The sequence below is a fragment of the Buteo buteo genome, chromosome 1 (assembly GCF_964188355.1).
Source record: "Buteo buteo chromosome 1, bButBut1.hap1.1, whole genome shotgun sequence".
Lineage (NCBI taxonomy): Eukaryota > Metazoa > Chordata > Aves > Accipitriformes > Accipitridae > Buteo > Buteo buteo.
The window spans coordinates 48,699,800-48,721,406 of NC_134171.1; the positions used below are offsets into that span (position 1 = coordinate 48,699,800).

The 21,607-nt window shown below is 41.5% G+C and overlaps 2 protein-coding genes across 2 annotated transcripts; one reads left to right on the plus strand and one right to left on the minus strand.

The window, feature by feature from the left end:
• Positions 1-4,923: 4,923 nt before the first annotated feature.
• On the plus strand, positions 4,924-11,936 carry FGA (fibrinogen alpha chain). The gene is made up of 6 exons (XM_075029476.1): positions 4,924-5,080; positions 6,861-6,989; positions 8,061-8,244; positions 8,544-8,689; positions 9,631-10,711; positions 11,092-11,936. Exons 1-6 carry the CDS (start codon positions 5,030-5,032, stop codon positions 11,799-11,801), a joined length of 2,301 nt encoding a protein of 766 aa, XP_074885577.1. The 5' UTR covers positions 4,924-5,029; the 3' UTR covers positions 11,802-11,936.
• Positions 11,937-13,770: 1,834 nt separating this feature from the next.
• On the minus strand, positions 13,771-21,341 carry FGB (fibrinogen beta chain). The gene is made up of 8 exons (XM_075034476.1): positions 21,214-21,341; positions 19,445-19,648; positions 17,985-18,168; positions 17,167-17,394; positions 16,439-16,552; positions 15,754-15,876; positions 15,282-15,567; positions 13,771-14,376 (listed from the first exon to the last, which is right to left on the minus strand). The coding sequence occupies exons 1-8, from the start codon at positions 21,286-21,288 to the stop codon at positions 14,148-14,150; spliced, it is 1,443 nt and encodes a 480-aa protein (XP_074890577.1). The 5' UTR covers positions 21,289-21,341; the 3' UTR covers positions 13,771-14,147.
• Between the last annotated feature and the right edge of the window lie 266 nt (positions 21,342-21,607).

A 21,607-nucleotide genomic window follows, 5' to 3' on the forward strand; every position in this document is an offset into this window, starting at 1 on the left:
CCATCATTAGCATAGGGTCAGCATGGGGTTAAGAACTTTTTGGGATGAGGGACAATCTCTCCACACCACTGAACTGGTATATTTGCACAGCTCTGTTGCACCCATGCAACCAGCCATGCTGTGCGGCTCACCACCAGCATTGGCACCCAATTCCTCACCAAGGAAAGCAGTTTTCCTGAATATTTTGTGCTGTGAGGTCTCTCCTATGGTTCCTTGTAGCTGAAGCAGTATGTGTAGAGAGGCCTGGGGGAAGGATGAGAGCTGAGGGTTGTAGAGTCCTGTCTGATCCTGGTTCTGCAAATAGCCACTTGAGTGGCATTGGCCAAGTCCCTTCTACTTTCTGTTTTCAGTTTATCCCACCTATGACATGACTTTAAGGTTGTTACTATTTACGTATTTGCAACATGGAATTGAAAAATACTCCTTTCCCCTCTGTCACTTTGGCTTCTGTATCCACACTCCGCTAGGTCTGTGATTTGCCTCTCCTGGTTTAGCTTTGGGCTGCAATGATTTATTTGATGACAATCTGCTGTAACTACACGCATTTTGCTGGTGTGAGCTGGCATTTTATGGGTTGCTCACCAGAACTAAGATTGGCCTATTCTTCCAGTTGATCTGTTGATTGGTGTCCTAAGTTTTCACAAATCATTTTAATCTCTTTGGAGAGGTTAAACCATCTTCTCCAGTGGTCAGCAGGGTCAGAGCTATCAAATCCAAGAAGCCTGATCTTTCAAAGGAGTCCTATGCCAGAGTTCATCAGGGAGTCTGCAGGATCCCAGCCCACAGTGATATTCTCTGGGCCCTGAAAGAAGACTGGCAAGACTCATGCCTTTCAGAGCTCCTTTCTACTGTTTCCAACCCTCTATCAGAAAGGGGCCTGAAAAAATCTCCTATTTCTTCTGACTCAGAGAGAGAATGATACTCTAGGTATTTTTTTTTTGCAAGCAAATACATAGCCATTTGACTTAATGCCTCTATTTTGTATACTGAGACGTCGTATTTCTCTTTTGTAAATCAGTCTTTATTGTACATGACCCTCAGACCATAGCCTATAAAGTATCTGTATTCAGGCAAGTCTGTCCCCCCTCTGAGTTTATAAAAGTTCATTATAGGATTTGGTGGCTACAATGAGTTTGCCTATCTTTTATACCTTGTGCTTGCAGTAACTCTTCCAAAGATCTCTGTAGCACAAAACAGAGGAATTGGGAACAGAAATACTTTCTCTTTTGCATGCTTGCTCCAAAGAAAAGAAGAAAAAGTGGACAAGGAAGGGATAGAGGTAGAAAGAGGCAAAAAAGGTGGATGGACTGGAGGACTTGCTGGGTCCCTCAGTCCCTGGGACATTGCATGGGGAAAATGTGGGACCAGGTGCTGGGACTGGGTAGTAATGAATTCGCAAGAGTTAAGTAGTCCAAGAAGCATATGAAGAGAAAGTGGAGCTGAGAGCTGGGGCTGAAGGAGAATGGAGTCTAAGACAAGGTATCCAGAGGAGAGACATGAATGAGCAGGTCAGAGGAGGAGAAGGCACCACTTGGAAACTGGTGGTGGGGACTGGTGGTAGGACAGGAGACAGGGGCAGTGCTGGGCAAACAAGAGCTGGCTCACATCTAGGGCATGCAAACCCGAGTTAAATCCCAGACTCCCTAACTAATACTGTGGCAACCTGCCAAGAGGAGGGCAGCTGAAGTAGTGAACTGCACTTCAGTGCTTTGATCATGAATTAAAGTTAAATCCAAAGTTTATCTAGCTCTTGGCCTTTAGTCTTTCAAACAAACAGGGAGAAGTGACTGGATGATTGCAACATGAAAGCAAAGGTACAGGCTGAAGGTCAGGCCCAGATTCAGCCCTCAACTGGAAAGCCTGAGGAGCTCCTCCTTCACCCCATCTTCACCCAGCAATGCCCTTTGCATGAAGCAGGAAACCCCTCTTAGCTTACCTAATGTTTATGATCGGTTATTGGCTTTTACCAGTCCCTCTAGCCTTGGTGGCCAAGTTTTACTTGGACCAGAGCTTAAGTGTTGTGTGTTTGAAGATCACCCCAGAGAGCTGCGCCCTCCATCAAGGTCAGAGGAGGCCTGGCACGTGCTACTGCCATGTCCAGTGTTACACTGGTAGCCAGTACCTGGGGGACCACCTAGGAAATTGTCGCATCCTCTGTTAGCATGGTTGAAAAGGCAGAAAGTCTTCTGCTTCATTTGCTCTGACTACTCTTGATTTTAAGGCCTATTAAATTCCAAAAATAATGTTCAGAGATGATTGAAGATCACAAAATCAAGCTCTTACAAACTGGGAAAAGCCAGAACTAAGGTGACATGTCACATCACATCTGAATTATGAAGGATGCTCTAGTTGTTGCATAGGTTGTAATGAATGTAGTGAGTAAGACCAGGTGGGGCAGAGTTGTCTCTTACTTACAGCTGATACCCTGCAGAATTAGGTGCTATTTCTGCCCTCATCACCCAGTTCCTGTGAGACCAGAGGTAAGACATCGAGGTGTCTCAGAGCTGGATGCTGGATGTTCCTCCTGAGCCCCGGCACAGGCACAGAGCTACAGCTGCTATCAGTGCGATCTGCATGTATGGTGTGCTCTGAAGACTCAGACTATGCAAATGGATCCCCCAAATTAATAACTACTTTTTGATTTAACCTTCTCACCTGGCTTCTGCAGCTGTGAAAAGGGGAAAGTCGGGCCCAGGGAATGAATGTTTGTAAAGCACTGGGGTAGCTGGGTGATGAGCACCATAGGAAAATCCTTGAAGCTTTAAACAGTCTACAGAACATCATCATGCAACGAAAAGGGTGTACAGCTCTGGACAGCTGCTTGCCTGTGGAGCACCATCCATGCCCAATGTGAGGAGGAAGGGGTTTGGTGGAAGAAACTTCACACATGATCCTGCAGTAAAGCAGAGTCCACGAGTGTGTGTGCAAGGAGAGCACATGAAGGTTGTACCTGCGATTCTTGTGTTCCTGAGCACGGAGGTCCTAAGGTTGTGACTTTTGAGCAGACATTTGTATCTATCATGGAGGCTAAATTAGAGTTCATTGGTTTGAGTGGGAGACTCTCCATGGACCCCAGCATATTTTAGATGAAGCCCATTTTACTCTGTTCTGTAAAATAATTAATCCTAATCCTGCAAGACTTCCTCTTATTGTGGTCTTTCCCTCCTTTGAGCATTTTATTGTCCTCTGAGTTTTTATAATTCTTTCACAGAACTGCTGCAACAGAGTGAACAAAACTGTGTAGGACTTGGAGTGGGGAAGCATCACCAGTCTTGCCCCTGCTGAACTTAGTAGCTGAGCATTTTGGTGTGTAAGTATATTAATTATCTGCTTTGAGTTCAGGAGCTGCCTTACAGACACTTATCAACCAAACAATGCAGCCACGGCTGGCTGATCTTCAAACTGAGCAAAGGTAGTATGTGGTCTGTTTGTACATGTGTTGCTGAAATTAGTTGGGCTGCCTTGTTGCTGAAATCAGAAGAGGTTAGTTGCATCATAGTATTACTGGTACTGCATTGGGATTCAATAGAAGACTTTACAAAGCATGTTGCAGGGAACTGAAATAAACAAACATCTTGTTTCAGAATGTGCACAGATAAGATTAAGCCTTAAATATAATAGAAACCCTTTGTCATGCAAAACCAGATCCTGGTGGTGTAGATGTTAATCAATGTAGCACCATCTTACTGAGCTCTTCTGCTACCTGAGGATATGACTCGCTATTAGTGATATTGATATAAGTTAAGTTAGGTTTAAGAGGGTTTTCCTAGATAAGAGAAGCATGAAATGCAAGGCTGGAAATAAGAGGAAACAAGGGGTCCAGTTCAACTGCAGTGAACTTCACGTGGAGATTGTTCAACCCTCCTGAAGGCAGAAAACAAGAGGAAAAGCAGAGGAAAGGAGGATAAGACAAAATCTGAGAGGCTGCTGGAATGGATCCAAAGCTAAAATCAGCTATTTTGAATTAAGTATGTTGTACAATGCCAGAGGCAAGCTTAAACATGTCCCTCTAAAGCAGAATATCATAAGATATTCAGCCTGTAGATGATGGACAGTTTTGTAAATGTCACATGGTTTTAAAAAGCCAAGAGAGAATTTTGTTCTTTCAACTGATTGGGCCCACATTTCCTCTAGTGAAGGTATTCTTGCTAATTCCTGCTCACTGTGGTGGCAACTGTTGAGATGGGCAGCATCTCTCAAGTGTTTGATGGCCATGTACAACACTCCCCAGTAACAGAAAGGCTTGTTATAGAGCTCAGAGCAGCGGCACATTATCATCGTCACACACAAACCATACATGTTATACAAACATCTAAGGAGACATGACTCCTTAGGAAGATTTAATTATGCTTAACGTCTGTTCTGGGACATTTTCAAGTACCACTCTACTGTGCTTTTCATAAATGTGTTCATTTCAAACAAATCCTACCTGATAAAAAAAATATAATATACCATTTGTGTAATAGACAGTGTAATGTTAAACACATCATGCATTATACAAATACCAGTAAGGTCCAGCTGTAAAAACTGATGTAAACTGGGCTCTGCACTCCTCAGGAATTAATTTTGGTTGATGACCACATGGTCACAGATAGACTGTATCAACCTTTCTTAGACTAGTACTTGCTTTCAAATATCAACTCTTTGATTATGCTAGCTAAATGCTCATTGCACAGAGTGTGTGTCTTCCAGCAGGTAGGCATTGCTGGATCCCGCTAGGTCCTGTATACATCTTAGCTGAACATCCAGTTACGAGAAGCTAAGCTGTAGACAGATTTTTTTCCTGGAATACATGGCGTTGCCTGCATGTTGGTGTTGTACAAACTTATCTGGAGCAAATAACATCAGAAACTTGTGCAAGAGGCCTTAAGTAATCACCTAAAGGGGAGGGGGGCATTTGGCATGTTTTGTCTCCAAACAGAAAGCAGCATAATGATTAATCTCGGCTTTGCATTAAGGTTTAAATTGTACCAAAAGACTGGTGAAGAGCATCCTTTCAGTCAGAGTTCTGCTCGCTCTTCTCCTGAAGATGATATCAGTGAGGATCCTCTGTGTGTTGCTGTGTCTCAACTTAGCCTGGGTATGAATTTGCTTACTTGATTCTTTTCATATCTTTTTTGAAGAGTAAGTATTTATTTAATGTTTATTCATTAGATAGATACATTTTGGCTGTCACCTAGCTTGTAAAATTCAATGCACACACATATGCACAAGCTTACTGTAACCACTTCACTGCTGGACTTCCATCAGTAGTTCTTGAGTATCCAGCTCTCCAGTTTTGCTTAATTCAGTTTTGCTGAATCTGCCTAGCTTCAGGAGCAGCAAAGCATATACATTAACATGAATTCATAGATTCATAGGTGATGCTATAGGTCAGGAATTTTCAGGTTTATTAGGGTGAAGTCTACTCTGCTTTGGATGGTATTTCAGCAGGGTTTTCCACCTACAAATGACACATGATACTTTTATTGCAAAATATACATTAAAAAACAAGGATTCCTGTGGCAGCCACATCAGGTTAAACAAGAGCCAAGTAAGAATAAATTTTTAGATAAGGAAAGAGATAGACTTGATTTTCAAGTATGCTAATATAACCTTGATGTTTTGTCATTGAGGTCTCAGGCCATAATCTTATGTTAGATTCTTTACGTTTCTTTTTGTGACTGTTTTTTGAAGAATGTGCATGTTTTAACAAATGGCAGAAATTACAGGAAGCAGATGCGGCAAAACAGAAGCAGTTATATTTGAGCCGTCAATGCTGAAAGGGCACAGACCACCTAAAAGTAAAGTTTTTATTTGTAACTTTTAAGCGGCACTTGGGCTGGATCCTCAGGATGAATCAAACCAGGGTGAATCTGCTGATTTTAATAATGACATTCCAGCTCCCCAGGGCTAAGGTTCTGGCCTTGGAGGCTAGAATTAGGAAAACTTTCTCTGATGCAGAATCAATCATTACTCATCATAATAATTAATCATTAATATTTCCAAGCATTAATATTTTGAAACATTAATTATGCTGCTTGAAAAGAACATAAGGTGTGCAGAGGAATCCAGTCAGACCTAATTACATCTCAAGCCCTAAAACAGGGCTTTCTTTTATGAAAAAGAATTATTTTCCAGTCCTTTACTGAGCAGCAACACAGTAGGAATTCTTACAGGGTTTTGGCTTAGAATTAGCTTGTATATATGCACTTTTTCTTCTCAGGTTTGAAGAAAATCTCTGTATATTTATTTCTTTTCTTTCATTAGCACAGTGGAATCCATCCATTACTGGCATTATTATTTTTATTACAATATTATTAGCTTTCTTGCTCTTTATGCCAGGCAAAACAGTGCTACAAGCTTACAGTTAGCAACTGTGATTAAAATCAGAAACACTAATGGGAAAACTCTGTTCATATCTATCTTTAAGCCAGTTTTGTGTAGACTGAAGGTGGTAGAATGAAAATAGGAATTTAGAAATACTGCAGCAAATGGAAGTAGAACATAGGATTTTTTACGTATTTGCTTTAACTTAACCAGTTTCAATCTAATTGCAAGTTAATTTTACGTTTACACACAGAACACAAGATTTCTGTGGAATGATATTATCATAATATATCCTGAGCATCACTACACAGCAGCATTAATTTTAAGAGATCAAAAGCTTTATTCTGACAAAAACCCCAAAATCGTATCTTAGAAGAAATGTTCAGGAGTAAAATCCTTCCACTGTTCAGTGTGATGCTTTCCAGATGGCTGTAATTGCCACACATCAGCTATGCCACTGTGTCTTTGAGGACGTCAGCATTATGTTTCCATTCTCTTGGCAGCTCCTTAGTTAATCTCGGTTTTGCTTTCCCCCCTTTTTCTCCTGGCAGGCACAATCCGGAGAAAGTACCTTTGAAAAGGAGGGTGCAGGAGTGCGTGGTCCCAGGATTGTGGAGCACATGTCCCAGTCCACCTGCCAGTATGAGAAGAACTGGCCCATCTGTGCAGACGATGACTGGGTGAGCAATGAGCTCTGGGGGCAAAAGCGGGGCCCGTCAGGAGGGTGCTCACGGACCTCAGCTGGACCGCTTCGATGGGTGCCATGCAGCCAGCATGTGGTTGGGCTTTAGGTCTGAGGGAGAACAGGTAATGCTTCACATTGGGGCAGCCTGGAGAGATCTCCTGTGGGAAAGAAAGAAAGAAAAAAATGAGGAGAAAGAAAGAGGGAGAAGAGAAGTTTGCAGGGGTGCACAATCAGAAGAGAAAGTAAGTCTGGAAAAGAAAGATGAAATAAAAGAAGACTATTCCTAGGAAAAAAAAAAAAGAAGGATTTCTTTTCAGAATTTTGGTATTGCCACTTTTGGAGTTGGTAAGAGAAAGGCACAGGAAAGAAAGATGTGTGACAAAGAAAAGAAATAGCTAGAAGTAACTTACACCTCACTAGTTGTTTTTTAGGAAGTCAGGTGACAAAATGTTCAGTAGAAGTTTCATAATGATTGACTGGATGTCTTTGTGTATAAACTGTTAATTTGTCTCTCTCTTGCCTCTTGCTTCTCAGCCCATCTCTACGCTACACTTATTTGAGGAAATCTTGGCAAAGAGCTTTAGTCTGTAAGAACATGAAGCTTTTCTGAGAAAATTTTGTTTAAATAAGTTGGCCTGTAACATCCTTGTTCAAACTGGACAACAGACTTCTCCTTACAGCAGCCCTTTGGGAAATACATATATATATGTCTTATTTCACCCCTGACGAACAGAGGAGAAGGAAAACTAAGGGTTTACTTGTTCCTTGCTCCCTCCGGCCCTGGCAGGTTTCTGAGGATGTGCTTCACTGATTCCATCACACCAGTGCTAAGGGCATAGGAGGTAAAGGATCAGCCTCCAGGTGGCTTGCTCTAAGTCACACAAGTCCTTGGCAAAGTTGTTGGATGAATAGGACAGGACATCTGAAGACAACTTGTAGAATCTTGCCGTAATTTTTCTTTTAATGTGTTTTCAGTGTTGGCCAAAACTCTGCAACTGTAATGTTAAAAAAAGGTTTACTTCTGAAGTAACACGATAACACAACTATTTCCCTCTTCCAATTTTAGGGTACAAAATGTCCATCAGGCTGCAGAATGCAAGGACTGATTGATGAAACGGACCAGGATTATAGTCACAGAATAGACAAAATCAAGAAGCTGATAGCAGAAAATCAAAACAACTATAAAAGATCCAATCGGATAATTGTGGAAACCATAGATACGCTAAAACCAAGCCTAGACAATGCTCAGCGTGAGTATCTCGCACCCAGTGTTATTATCCATTGCTGAATTTTTTTTTGTGTGCGTGCATAAGCAATATATACTGATAAGGTATGCTGTACTGGACCTTATTATCAAGAGCCAGAATAAACATAGTAATACAAGACTCTTAACTGCTAACTAGTAGAAACTACTGTAATTTTTACCTGCTTAGTACTATGAGAAATATGTTCTTAATTGCATGTTTTAATTACACATTCTAAAATATGCTATTCTTTTAGGAAAGAAAATCATATGTGCATAGCTTACTGTGAGGCATTTTTTTTTCAGAGCTTGATGACACTTACAGTCACGTGTCAGGAGAACTGAGGCGGAGAATTGTGACATTAAAGCAAAGAGTTGTCACTCAAGTAAACAGGATTAAAGCTCTGCAGAGCAGCATCCGGGAACAGGTGGTGGAGATGAAGCGCTTGGAGGTAGGTAGCTGCTACGTGATTTCCATTCTTTCCAGGGCTTAACTACAGAAAGAGGGTCTATCCCTTCTACCGTGCATGGCGAGCAGTGCTCCCTCTGGAAGAAAACATGATGCAATTCTCACAGGATCTGACTTCCTGGGGCAAATCCCCAAATGAGTTCCTTTCTGTGCAGCTTGGTTTTCTTTTCCTGCTGTGTGGGAACCAGTGTGAGCTCAGGAGGACTCCTGGTCCCATCTGCCCCTTCTGCTCTCAGACAGGCAGCAAGGATGTTATATCTGCTGATAACTGGCTCTGGATGAGGCGTTTCTCCTCCTGTAAGGAGTTGCTGAGCAGCTAGAATGAGGGGGATGTGCTCTGTCCTCCCCCAGTGATGCCACTGCTGCCCACAGCCAGTGCTGGCATTAAAGCCTGTGTTCCCAGGTTGCAGCCAATTCTTCTGATGGTAATGCAAGGAAAAGTCCTGGCACAAACAGCGGGTTTTCTCAAAAGCCCATTTTGATCCCCGGATCAGAGATCTGGCTTTTGGATCACTTGGGAAAACAGTGGTAACCCCAGGATGGCAGGGCCATGAAAGGCTCTGGGACAAGTCCAGCGTCCTCCCTTTTCCTTGGAGGACTCGTTTCTGCCCCGGTCCCCAGGGAGCATGCCCAGCTCAGCAGCACTCCCTCCAAACCCAGGAAGACACCCCTGTGCCCTGAGAACAAAGGGAGCAGAGATTGGGAACGTACTACAACGTACTTCTCCATGGAGCTCATGTGCACTGTGCTATTGCACGTGTCGTATTTACAGTGGAGATAGATAAACACAAGAATGATTTCAAAACTGAGCTTTGGGAAAGCACCAGGGCAGCCCCCACCTTTCCCCAGTCCAGTTAAAGGATACACTTGCTTGAGAAAGTCAGGAAAGCTCCCTAACTAAATTATTTCTCTCTGTTTATGTAGGTGGACATTGATATTAAGATACGAGCCTGCAAAGGAACCTGTGCTAGAAGTTTTGATTACCAGGTGGACAACGAAAGCTACGACAACATCCAGAAGCAGCTTACCCAAGCTAACTCCATCAACTTGCACCCAGAGCTTCAAACAACCACCTTGAGCACACTGAAAATGAGGCCACTTAAGGACTCGAATGTTCCTGAGCATTTTAAGCATAAGCCCCAGCCAGAAATGCAAGCTCTGAACATAATTAATAACATCAGGCAGATGCAAGCAGTATTAGAAAGGCCAGAAACAGACACAAACCCCTCCCGAGGTGACGGCTTGTATCACGTGGTAGAATCGAGGGGGGATGGATCTTCACATACCACCAAGTTAGTTACTCCTACTCATGGGAGAGAAACCCTTAATCTGGGAGACAAAACCTCCTCCATTGTTCGTAGATGCACCAAAACTACCACCACAAGACTTGTCACTGGCCCTGATGGCCCTAGAGAAGAAGTAGTTGAAAAAATGGTTTCTTCCGATGGCTCAGACTGCTCCTATTTACAAGGAGCAGGAAATCCTGGAGGGGAAGGGAGCGTACACCATGTTGGTGGGACAGACAGATTCCACAGGCTAGAGGGCTTATTCCCTGAGCTAGAGTCAATTTTTACCCCTGGCTCTCCACCCACTTCTAGTAAGCACTTTAGTGAATCTAGCAGCATTTCAACTAGCAGACATGTAAGTGGCCCAGGCAGTAGCCACTTAGGTACTGGAATATCCAGTCATTCAGGGGCTTACGGGGGGAAAGGCAAATTTACAGACTTAGGAGAGGATGAAGAAGATGACTTTGGAGGACTTCACCTTCAGCCATCTGGATTCCCATCTGGCAGTGCAGGTCACTCCAAGACTGTAGTGAGCAGCACCTCTTCTAGTTTCAACAAGGGAGGCTCCACTTTTGAAACTAAATCACTAAAGACCCATAAAATAACTGAGCAGCTAGGTGGGATGCAACATGATCAGAGTGCAGAGGATACCCCAGACTTCCGTGCACGCAGCTTCAGACCGTCAGGAAGGAAGCAAAATACAGCCAGCACTGGGAAAGGTACAAAGGCCTCACGGAAATAGTTACTGAGGTAGTGGAGCCAAACCCCATCCCTAACCAAACCGACACATTGGTACTAGATACTGCAGTACAACAGTGTGATGATTAAATGCAAGTAATGTGTCTGTTTGTTGCCACCTTGGAAACAAAAAGGAAAATATTTCATTAATACTTGGGTATTACACAGACAATTCACAATTTAAGAAGTATATAAAGTTTTCTTTTCTGAATTCTTTTTAACATTGCCTGTCACTATACCTAGTGTAGTCCAAGACATGTTTAACAATTTTCCTCAGAGCTATTGGTACTTGGATTCCTCTGAACCTTTTATTAAATTTTACTGATAACTCCTGTCAAACCAGATCAACTTTTTTTTTTAGACTGTGATGATATCCGCCAGAAACACACTTTTGGTGCCAAAAGTGGCATTTACAAAATCAAGCCAGCGGGATCCGATAAGGTTTTGTCAGTTTATTGCGACCAAGAGACCACTTTGGGAGGATGGCTATTGATCCAACAGAGAATGGATGGATCAGTGAATTTTAACCGGACCTGGCAAGACTACAAGAGAGGTTTCGGCAGCGTGGATGGCAGAGGGCAAGGAGAGTTCTGGCTGGGCAATGAAAACATACACTTGCTGACTCAGAACGACACTCTCCTTCGGGTAGAGTTAGAGGACTGGGATGGAAATGCTGTGTATGCAGAGTATATTGTACAGGTAGGGTCTGAAGCAGAAGGGTATGCCCTTGCAGTGTCCTCCTACGAGGGGACAGCCGGGGACGCGCTGATCGCCGGCTGGCTGGAAGAGGGCACCGAATACACGTCCCATGCCCAGATGCAGTTCAGCACCTTCGACCGGGACCAGGACCGCTGGGAGGAGAGCTGCGCAGAGATGTACGGGGGTGGCTGGTGGTACAACAGCTGCCAGGCGGCCAACCTCAATGGCATTTACTACCTGGGGGGCCACTACGACCCCAGGTACAACGTTCCTTATGAGATCGAAAACGGCGTTGTCTGGCTGCCATTTAGAGCCTCTGACTATTCCCTCAAAATTGTTAGAATGAAAATCAGGCCCATAGAAACCCTGTAGAAAGACAGGCTTTTAATGATGTATGACTACAAGTTGAAAAGATTTTTTTTCATATATATGTGCATGATGTACCTCTACTCTGTGAATTTGAAGGCAACCGGGCACACCTGTGGCTTCAAAAATAAACACTGATTAATCATCAACAAAATAGTTCTTCCATCTGATTTATAACTGACAAACCTTTTCAAGAAAACATTTATTTTAAAACCCTTTTTATATAAACTTTGTCTATGTCTTTGACTGTGTCTTTGTCTGTCTATGTCTTTGGCAGCTCACACCTTGACTGCAGATAAAAATATTTATAATTTGAATTATTTACTTTGCTTAAGAGTGTTAAAGAAGTAAAAGAATTTAGAAGTATGTTGACCACAAACTCCTGCCTCCACTAACATGACCCGTGAAAGTCTGACTGAGTTTGACAGTCATGCTTCTGGGCCATCTCCTCTCGTTTCCATTTCGAGGGGAGCACAACAGCGGTGGGAGTCAGTTCTCAGGCAGAGCCATGGGTGGTTTGGGTTCTCACTTTTGCCACACACCTAACATGGAGTACACTTTGAAAAATGATGCATGCATTTTAGGACTTACTTTTAAGGATCTCCTAAGTTTTGATTTTATAAATATGGAGGTAGGCCTTCCTTCCCATTAATGAATCTAGATAGTTTACCATGCATACTGTAGCTTCAAAATAAGACAGTTCATGTAAACTCATCAAAATACAACTCCCAAAACAGGCTATTATTTTCTAGTGACCACTAAAAGGTTATGATTGTAACCAGTTCAAGCAAGATGAGGAGCACCTGGATGGCTATAGTATATATTGACTTGGTTTAGAGTGTTTCTCAGCACATATGTCAAGCAAGGATTCTTCTACAGATAAGGGGTTTAAATCAGGAACTTGCTGACAGTGTGTGGTAAGAATTTTTTAGCAAAAAGCTGGCTGCATGGAAAAAGTTATATTGGTTACACAATTACACAAGAACATGCTGTATTTACCTTTATACCTTATGACATAAAATTACACAAGTATTTACTCTGTTTAATATTTCTGTGCTTTCATTGAGAAACAAGCATGAGCAAACTTCCTTGCCTCCAATCTCACTGGCCAGCTTGTTTCATACCATTTAACAATCTCATCACATACTGGCAAAGCAGCTCACTTTTAGCCTTTTTTCGGTGCTTCTCAAACACAGCCACTGTCTCACCTTTTTGGAGAGTTTGCTGAAGACCAAAGACACTTTTACAGCCATGTGCAGAGAAGTGTCTGCTTTTGGAAAAGGGGCTTCTGCTTTATGCCTTGTGGTTTTGTTCCCTAGCCTCAGTGGAAGCCTGTCTGTGGGGATGCTGAACATTTGTGCTCATGTAGTCAGGTGCTGTCATGATGCTTCCTCCTTGTCCCTCGGGGCTCCACAGATTAGATCACAACACACGAGGTTTCAGATGGGATCCATCTACCACTAGTGATTCGGCTCCCTTCCTTTGTGGAGGAAGGCAGTCGCCTCTGAGAGATGTCTGATCCTGCCTACCAGGGTTGGGAGGTCCTGTCTTTGGGACAACCTCTGTTCCTGGCTACAGATGGAGCCTAGACCACTAGCTTTGATGAAATACCCAATCTCCACCTACCCTATGATTGGAGTCACTAATTGCTCTACTCCCACAATAGGTCTTCTAATACTGTATTTTATTCTATGATAAAAGGATGTGGGATGGTGGAAGGGATATTAAGAGGCACAGTAATGTGAGCCAGGTCCCAGGAAAGGGCATATTTTATCCAGCATACAGGATTTTGAACTAAGTGACTGGTGATGGTGACCTACCCGTTTTTTAGATAGTATCTTTTCACTTTATTTCTTCTCAACTTGTTACACAGGTGATTACCATTACCCTTATAATATAAAAGAAAACTATTTAGCGGAACATGTTTGCTTCTCTGGGGATAATGCATAAATAATTAGGAATCATGTGAAGAAAACTTTAGTTTTAAGGCTTTATTTAATTTTTAGAAAACATTTTAAAATAATCCTCTCCCTCCCTCTTCAAATGTGGTATAGAAGTCCTTTGTAGAAGAGTGAAACAAGTTGGGTTTGGGTTTTTTTATCAGTGTTATTCTATACTAGTTACTTCTGTCTTGTGAACAAATGAAAAATGGAACAAAATACACTTGTGAGTTATTTTCATCAGTCAGATTTTGATTTACAGTTGACATAGCTTTTCACTTTAGGTCATAATATTCTCATACATACATATTTGGTTCTCATATGAAAAGAAAAGCCTGAATACCGTGGCTAAAAAGATAACCATGCACAAATATTAAAAGAAAATCCCTGATTCTGTACATTTTGCTAATGGTTACTGTGGAAAGTATGGCCTGATTTTCATGCTCATCTTCTTCATTGAATACCATGACCCTTTCCAGTTCATCCATACAACACCATCATCTGTGCCATGCTTTGCCATATCCCAGCTGTAGCTCCCTCCCCAATAGTATCTGCCATTGGGGTTGGCTGAGTGGCAGCGGTTGTACCACCATCCACCACCATCTTCTTTGGAGCACTGTTTTCTTGGATCTGTAGTTAACCTGATGAGAGAAAACAAAAGTGTTGAGAGTGACAGATGAACTGTAAGCAAAAAGATCAACAGAGTGCATACACCTGCCTCTGTACTGAACTTTTCAAACCATAATAAACATTTAAAATCCTCTCTGCACTTTCTGTAAAAGATTGACTGTCACAAGTGTGTGCTACACAGTACACTTGGAAGGTGAAGCAGCTAAGAAAAACAAGTCAAATTTTAGCTGCAGCTCTTTGGCAATATCATTTTAGTTTGCTGATTGACAACTACAATTACTTGCAGTTCATAATGATAATTGCATTATCAATGCAATTTAAAGGTATAAAACAATGAGAAATATATGTCTTCCCCAATCTAAACAATTCCTTTATTCATGAATATGTAATCAGGTATTAAGATAAAGACATAGCCCATAGCTTAGAGATACAGTGCTAAGTTATGTACTTTACAACTGAGCACCTGTCTTCTGAGTAGACAGAACTTTGTTTTTTAAATAGGACATGCTACCTGTCTTTCCTCAGGACCCATTATGTGTTACTGGAGTGAGTACCAATATTCCTACTTAAGCAAGACAGTGTCCTCAGCACTGCCACCATCAGTCTCTGACAATGAATATATTGCATCCAGATTTGCTGATTTGTCTATGGTAATGTCATTCATGGAATCAATAAAATTCAGTGTGCTTACTTCTTACTTGGTTGTGGAGCAGCACTAACCAAATATATAGTTTTACCTGCCCTTGGCTACACCAAAAGAACTGCATGGACATTTGGCTGGTAACTTGCAGGGATAAAACCTATTTTAAGAAACTACAAAATGCTGTGAAAACTAACAGCAAATTAGAGAAATATTCTATATTCTGCTCCATTTTAAGCTCTATTTTTATTTTAAATGTCTAATGCAAGTACATACCATCCATCATTGTCTCTGTCATAAGTACTGAAGAACATGCCATTGTGAATTGTCATTGTCCTGTTTTCTCCATGCACCTGTGAAGCTCCTTCCATTAGTGCGTTGCCTGCATTGCCTCTGTAGTTACTAACTGAAAGTTGATACTTGTTTCCTTCATTCTGTACTGTGAAACCTCCATAACGAGCTGATACTTTATCGCCATTCCAGTCCTCCATTTCAATTAGAACTTCAGTGGGCCCTATTTTGGTAAGCTGGCTGATCTTGTCATTTCCAAGCCAATATTCACCTGAGAAGCAACAAGTGTGAGCTCTGTGAAATAGACTTCACAATATAATTCAAGGCAACTTTATGATTTGCCTATAGGTCTGCCCATGTGGATTAGTTAATTTTAAAAAAATCAAAGAGCTTCAAGAAATATGAGAAAACAGTTTCAGTGAGAAGAGCACTTTGTGTTTCATGCTCGGTGTTTTACCTGGTGTATCACAGTAGTTCTTCCCTCCACTCTTTGCAACATTTCCAAATCCTTTTTTGTATTGATCCCATGCTCTTCCAAAATTAACACTGCCGTCCTGGCGGTTCTGAATCAAAGTCCAGCCTACAGCAGTGACAGTATTTAGACTAAATTGCCATCAGGAAAGGAGCATGAAACATTAAGATACAGCCCTTTTGTCTTCATGTCAAGACAAGCGGAGCATATGGCTTCCTTGCAGCACATCTGAGTTTTCACTGCTCATGAGCTCAGCCTTGCCATTTTTACTCATGCTTAAGTAGCACCTTCCTTCATAAGGAAAGGTGGAAAAGCAAAACTTGAGGGACTGCCCTGGTCTTTTGTCTAGTGCATAATAGCAGGGTAAGAAATGAGCCAGGCCGTCCTTGTCTGCCCACCTATACATTGTCCATTCTAGTCACAGTAAGATAGTTTTTTATTTACCAACCCTACCCCAGCAATTTATTTCCAGTTTCATTATAGAATTATCCTACTGTGCAACTGAAGATGACCAACAAGACTTTTCTGAATGAGTCAATCAGACTTAATTCTCAAGTAATTACAAAAGGTATAACTCCATATTAGTTTGTATAAAATGCAAATTACTAATACGATTTTTTTTTGTAGCATCCATATTAATATTTTAGCAACATAGTTATTTCACACTAACCTCCATTCTCGGTTTCCATGTCACAGTATACCCTGTATGGTTTGACAAAAGGATCTGGTTGGATGAGGTACATTTCAGATACCTCACCTCCCTTTCTGATAATATCCTCACATTCTGCAAGAATAAAGCGGTGAGTCTGTTACTGAAAGAGCTGTGAACTTATTCAACAATCTTCGTATCCTTTGGTTTGCTGATTATAAGGCAACAATTTTAAATATATATATAATTCTACTTTCATTTTGATTTCTGTGATACATTGTGTGAAAGAATCAGGGAAGAAAAACCAGTACACCTGCATTGTTCTACTTTTCCAAATAGGAATTTCTAAAAGTTCAAACTTAGTGATGGAAAACTGTATACTTCCCAATGACTTTTTGAACTAGACAAGCTTGTGAAAGAAGAACCTTTCTTGACTGAAAAAATCAAGGGTACAACTATGATAGTCACAAATGTATCACCTCCACCTTACAAAGACCTTGAAGCATATATTTCTTTAAAATGCTACTAGCCACTAAAGAAGACTGATACTGGGTAAGAGGATCTTTGGTCTGGCCAGTATAGGCATCCATAAAGGATTTTTTTCATTTAGGATCACTTTCCATCTTTTCTGCTACCCTAATCAATGACACAGGCTTCAGAGGCACGTTCAAACCAACTGAATAATGCAACTATCAATTTGCACAGTGATATAAATGGGAGAAGCAATGTCATTATAGTTGGATGAGTACCTTTGCCTGAAACCACTGGAATATTACAGGAAACAACACATGGGGAACGGCAGTAGTCCACCTGGGTTGCAATGGCATTTTCCAGTTTTTGTATCTTTTTGTGTAAAGAATCCACAACTGCACGAAGGACCCTGAGGCTAGATGGGATGTTATTGTCCAGATTATCCTTTATATAATTATAATGCAATTCCACCTCTGTGTTGTACTGAGAAAGTATATCATCATTGTCTGGAAGAGCAAAGAGATGAAAAACAGATTAGTTTTCAACACATTTTCCAGTTATGAAATAATGAAGAGCAATCTGTAAGCACAATTTGAGAAGTCACTTCTTCCTTTAGCAGGGAGGAAGGATAGGCGTTTCTTTTGCTTACTTCTCCACAATGTGCAAAAACTATGCAGAGACCACTCAGTAAAGTGGTACATGTGTATTGTTATTTCTTTGCTAGCTGGTAGATTTATCAGTGGTGCTGTATTCTGCAAAGTACCATAATTATCTTCTTTCCAGGAAGCCATGATGCCAAGCCAGGATCTGGGCATAAGGGGATTGGATGGACATGGGAAAGCAGGTAAGGGGGGAATACATGACCCTTACACTTAGGGGCCTGGTATGAAACTTGCCGTAGTATGAGATCCATTCCTTTGCCTTTCTCAAAGGATTTTTTTTTAAGATTTAAGAGGAGATGGTCATGGAACCCTACTTTGCTAGATACTCCGCTGTATTTTTAATTTTTTTTAAGAAGTCCCATTAACAAGTAACAGTAGCAATGCCAACAGAACTGCAATACTGTTTACACTAGTAATTCATAGAAATAGCATACCTTTTCTTTGTTTTTGCCTGTTTATCAATTTATTATCTAGAACAGTCACATATTCATAGAAAGTTGTAGAGGTTTCAGACAGTTTGCTCACTTTGTCCTTCAGATCACGAACAACTGGTTTCACATTTTTTTCCTGTTTTACCAGTGTAGTTTGCAGCTCACATCCAGTTGGACACAGCACTCCCTTAAAAAAAAACCCAACAAAAAGGGCTGTGAATAAATGCCAAGATAAAAAGTTTCTAATCCCATCAATGAATGATTATACCTTTGAACCCATTGAATAGTTAGTAATGTGAAACCAGGTATTTAAGCATCTGGATGAGGACTCAAGACATTCAACTTCTACAAAGAAGCTGCAGTCTGAAGGTCAGGAAGGAGCCCTGAGTCCCTCAGGAGGACTTTTTTGTTGAAACTCTTGGGAAAAGCCCTCCCTCTTCACACTTTTTTGGTCCACTATCTGCTTTTCACTTTTCTGCACTGTTAAATGTTCAAGGTGTTAAGCCACCTGAACTACGATTAAAGCCTGTCAGGAACTACCTGGTGCCTGTGCATATTTATCTCTACCCCCTTCCTCTTTCACTCGCCACAGAGAATCAACCATGTTCTCTACACCTTGTTATATATATCTCTCATGAAATGGCCATACCGTTCATTAAAAAATTATCATCTCAAGAAGCTGAGCACTATTGCTCCTGCAACAAGCACTGCACTGTAAAGGACAGCAGTGTTTTAAAAAGAGGTGGAAAATTCTTCAGTCCCGTGAGAACCAAAATACCCAGTCAGCAGTGGGACTCTACCACAACCATGTATTCATTAAGCTTTAACAGCCTTCAGTTGTTGGAAACCTCCACACTCAAATTTGCTCTCAGATACTAAGATGCCTCACAGCACTGTTACAGCTTGCATTTTCTGGCAGAAAGCACAGCAGGGACAGTGTGACAGACTACTGCAAGGCAGCGAGGAGTATGCTAGATCTCAGCATCCTTGCATGCTCTTCCGTAAGAGCTGGGGCAGTGATTGAGGGTAGACTATAATTATGGTTTGAAATAAATTTTAAGAAATACCTGGGAAGTTATTTGTTTTCATCCCTAGGGTTCCTTGAGATTATCTGAAATTCAAGCCAGTGCTTCTGCAGAGCTTTTTTCTGTCCTTCTGAATAGTTACCTATGCAAAGCCACATGGAAAGCGCAGGCTAACCCACAGATACTTCCTTTCCTCATTTAGGGTTCAAATCTCATCTCCCCACCTTCGCCGCAGGCTGTCTGACTCTGTGAGTAATCCCATGGACCCTGTGGCATCACTGTGCCGAATGCAGTCCTCCCAAATTCGAGCAAAACGAAGCAAAGCTGGGCTGCTTTAAATGAATGACCGTCTCTTATTTGGTGAAGAAAACTCCATGCTGGGTGCACTAGAAGGACAGGACAGTCTGTTATCAGCTGCCTCAACAGGCAGACACCTACCAGCTCCTCCAGAGGATGCTTGCAGCCACCAGCGTCGGGGTAGACGATAGGTTCTTTCTTCTCCCCTGGCTTCACCCGCTTTGGGGGCCGGGGCTGGTATCCCGTTCCGCTGATGGGAGGTGCCACGGGCCGGAGCGTGGGGGCCGCTTCCCGCCTTTTGTCCAGGGGTCGGTGGCCTCGAGCCCCCGGCTGAGGGGTCTCGTCCTGCAAAGCCAGGGGGAGAGGAAACTCCCTGAGTCTGGGACTGCTGTTGCAAAATGCGATGCACAGGGCGGAGGCATCCGTTCAGCACTCTTTAGTATTTTGAACAGTGAGGAAAACCGCAGAATGGAATGAAAACAGCAATAATGGAAATTTTACGCTGACGTTATGTAAAAGTCATTGCTATGCCCTCCCTTGTAAGACTAGTCACACTCCCTCCACCTACATATAGACAAACTAAAAAGCCTTCAAACCAAAGCAAAACAATATTTCAATAGCTCATTCTGACCAAGGGACAAAATTTATATAGTTCAGAGCCACTAAGCACCATGAAACTCGAAGTAGTAGGATACAAAAAAAAAAAAAAAAGTAATTAGACATTCTTGGGGCTAAGGAGGATATTCAGCATCACGTTATCAGTGTCCCAATTTTTCACTGGGCTACAAGAAAATTTGTAAGGTTTCAGAAAATCAGGCCACAGTCAAATACATCATCAGGTCTCGGGCCACATGCCAGCTATTAACTGATGGAATTGGGAAAAGCATTCAATAACATCTCTCAGGGTAGGTTTTCAGAGCTCCCTCTGATGCATATGTTCCCCACCTCTGCCAGAAATAGGAAAGTCTAAGAGGCTGAGCAAGGAAAACAGGCCTGGTCCCTAAGCACTTGTTGAAACTAGACCATTTGAATTAAGAGTTGTCTGAACTACTGAATCAAAACCTTCGACCATCTCCAATCCCACTCAGACTTAGCTACAAATAACAAACATTTGTAAGGATCCAGGATCAGAGGCTTCAAGTAGTTTCAGAAGTAGGCAGCGTACAAATCACAAAATTGCTGAAAATTATTTAGCATTGTGGTGTTATCAGTAGTCAATGTACAAACACAAATACTTAGATTGTATAACAGAGAATCACCTAATTTCTAATTACCCCGACCTATGTCATTTTTGCAGGGATTTTCAAAATATAAAAAAGGTACTGAGATTCTAAATTGTATTTCCCATTGAAATATTTTACCTAAAACTAAATCTAGGTTAAACTGTTATATTAGATTGATCTTTATTGCTTGCCTTTTTGTTCAAAAATTGTTACCTCTCCATTTCCAACATAAAGCTATATGAATTGGCAGTTAACTTCTTTTCAATGTCTACTGAATCCACAGAAAAGTTTTTACTGTTTTTGAGACAGGACATGATTAATTACACATTTCTACTCCTTTGAACCTGATATTAATTGTCTATAACATTATTGCTAAATTAATATCCTTAAGTAAATTCAGCTAAATAATCTTACCACCAGGTGTTCTTCATTCCCTACAGAAAAAGAGGAAGAAAATATATCCAAACTCAGAAAATAACTATTATGCAGTTACATATACACAAAGAAATAATATAAAGGTTATTTCTTTGAACACTTCAAGTGGAAAAAGAACATGCATTGGATCATTTTTTCCCACAGCTGCTAACTTAGCTAACTCACATAAGCTGTGTAAGTCAGGCATGCAATTAAATGAAATTAATAATTTTTACTATTATTACTATTATTAATTATGATCAGTATTACAACCTCCTCATCATAGTCAGTAGCGGGCTGGGGTTGAACTGAGGAAACACAGAGCAGGAAGAGCAGGAGCAGTTTCATGGTGCTAGCTTGCTTGAGCCGCTCAGTGACCTTCTCCCATCAGCAGCTCTGACAGGGAGAGGTCCTCTCTGTTCCTATATATAAGCGGCAACCCTCATTTCCCAGATGATTGACAGTGATAGGACCAACCCTTCCGAGCAATCACTGTATCTCTGTTAATATTCAACCTTTCTCTTCACTGTGTGCCTGAATACATTCATTGTTGAGCAATTTCTCTGGACAGCTCTTATCTACGTGTCCCAGAGACCTCTGCTGATGCTGGGGTCAAATAGATATTTAAGTCCTTAAAAGTACCTCCTGCTCAGATTACACAAGACTA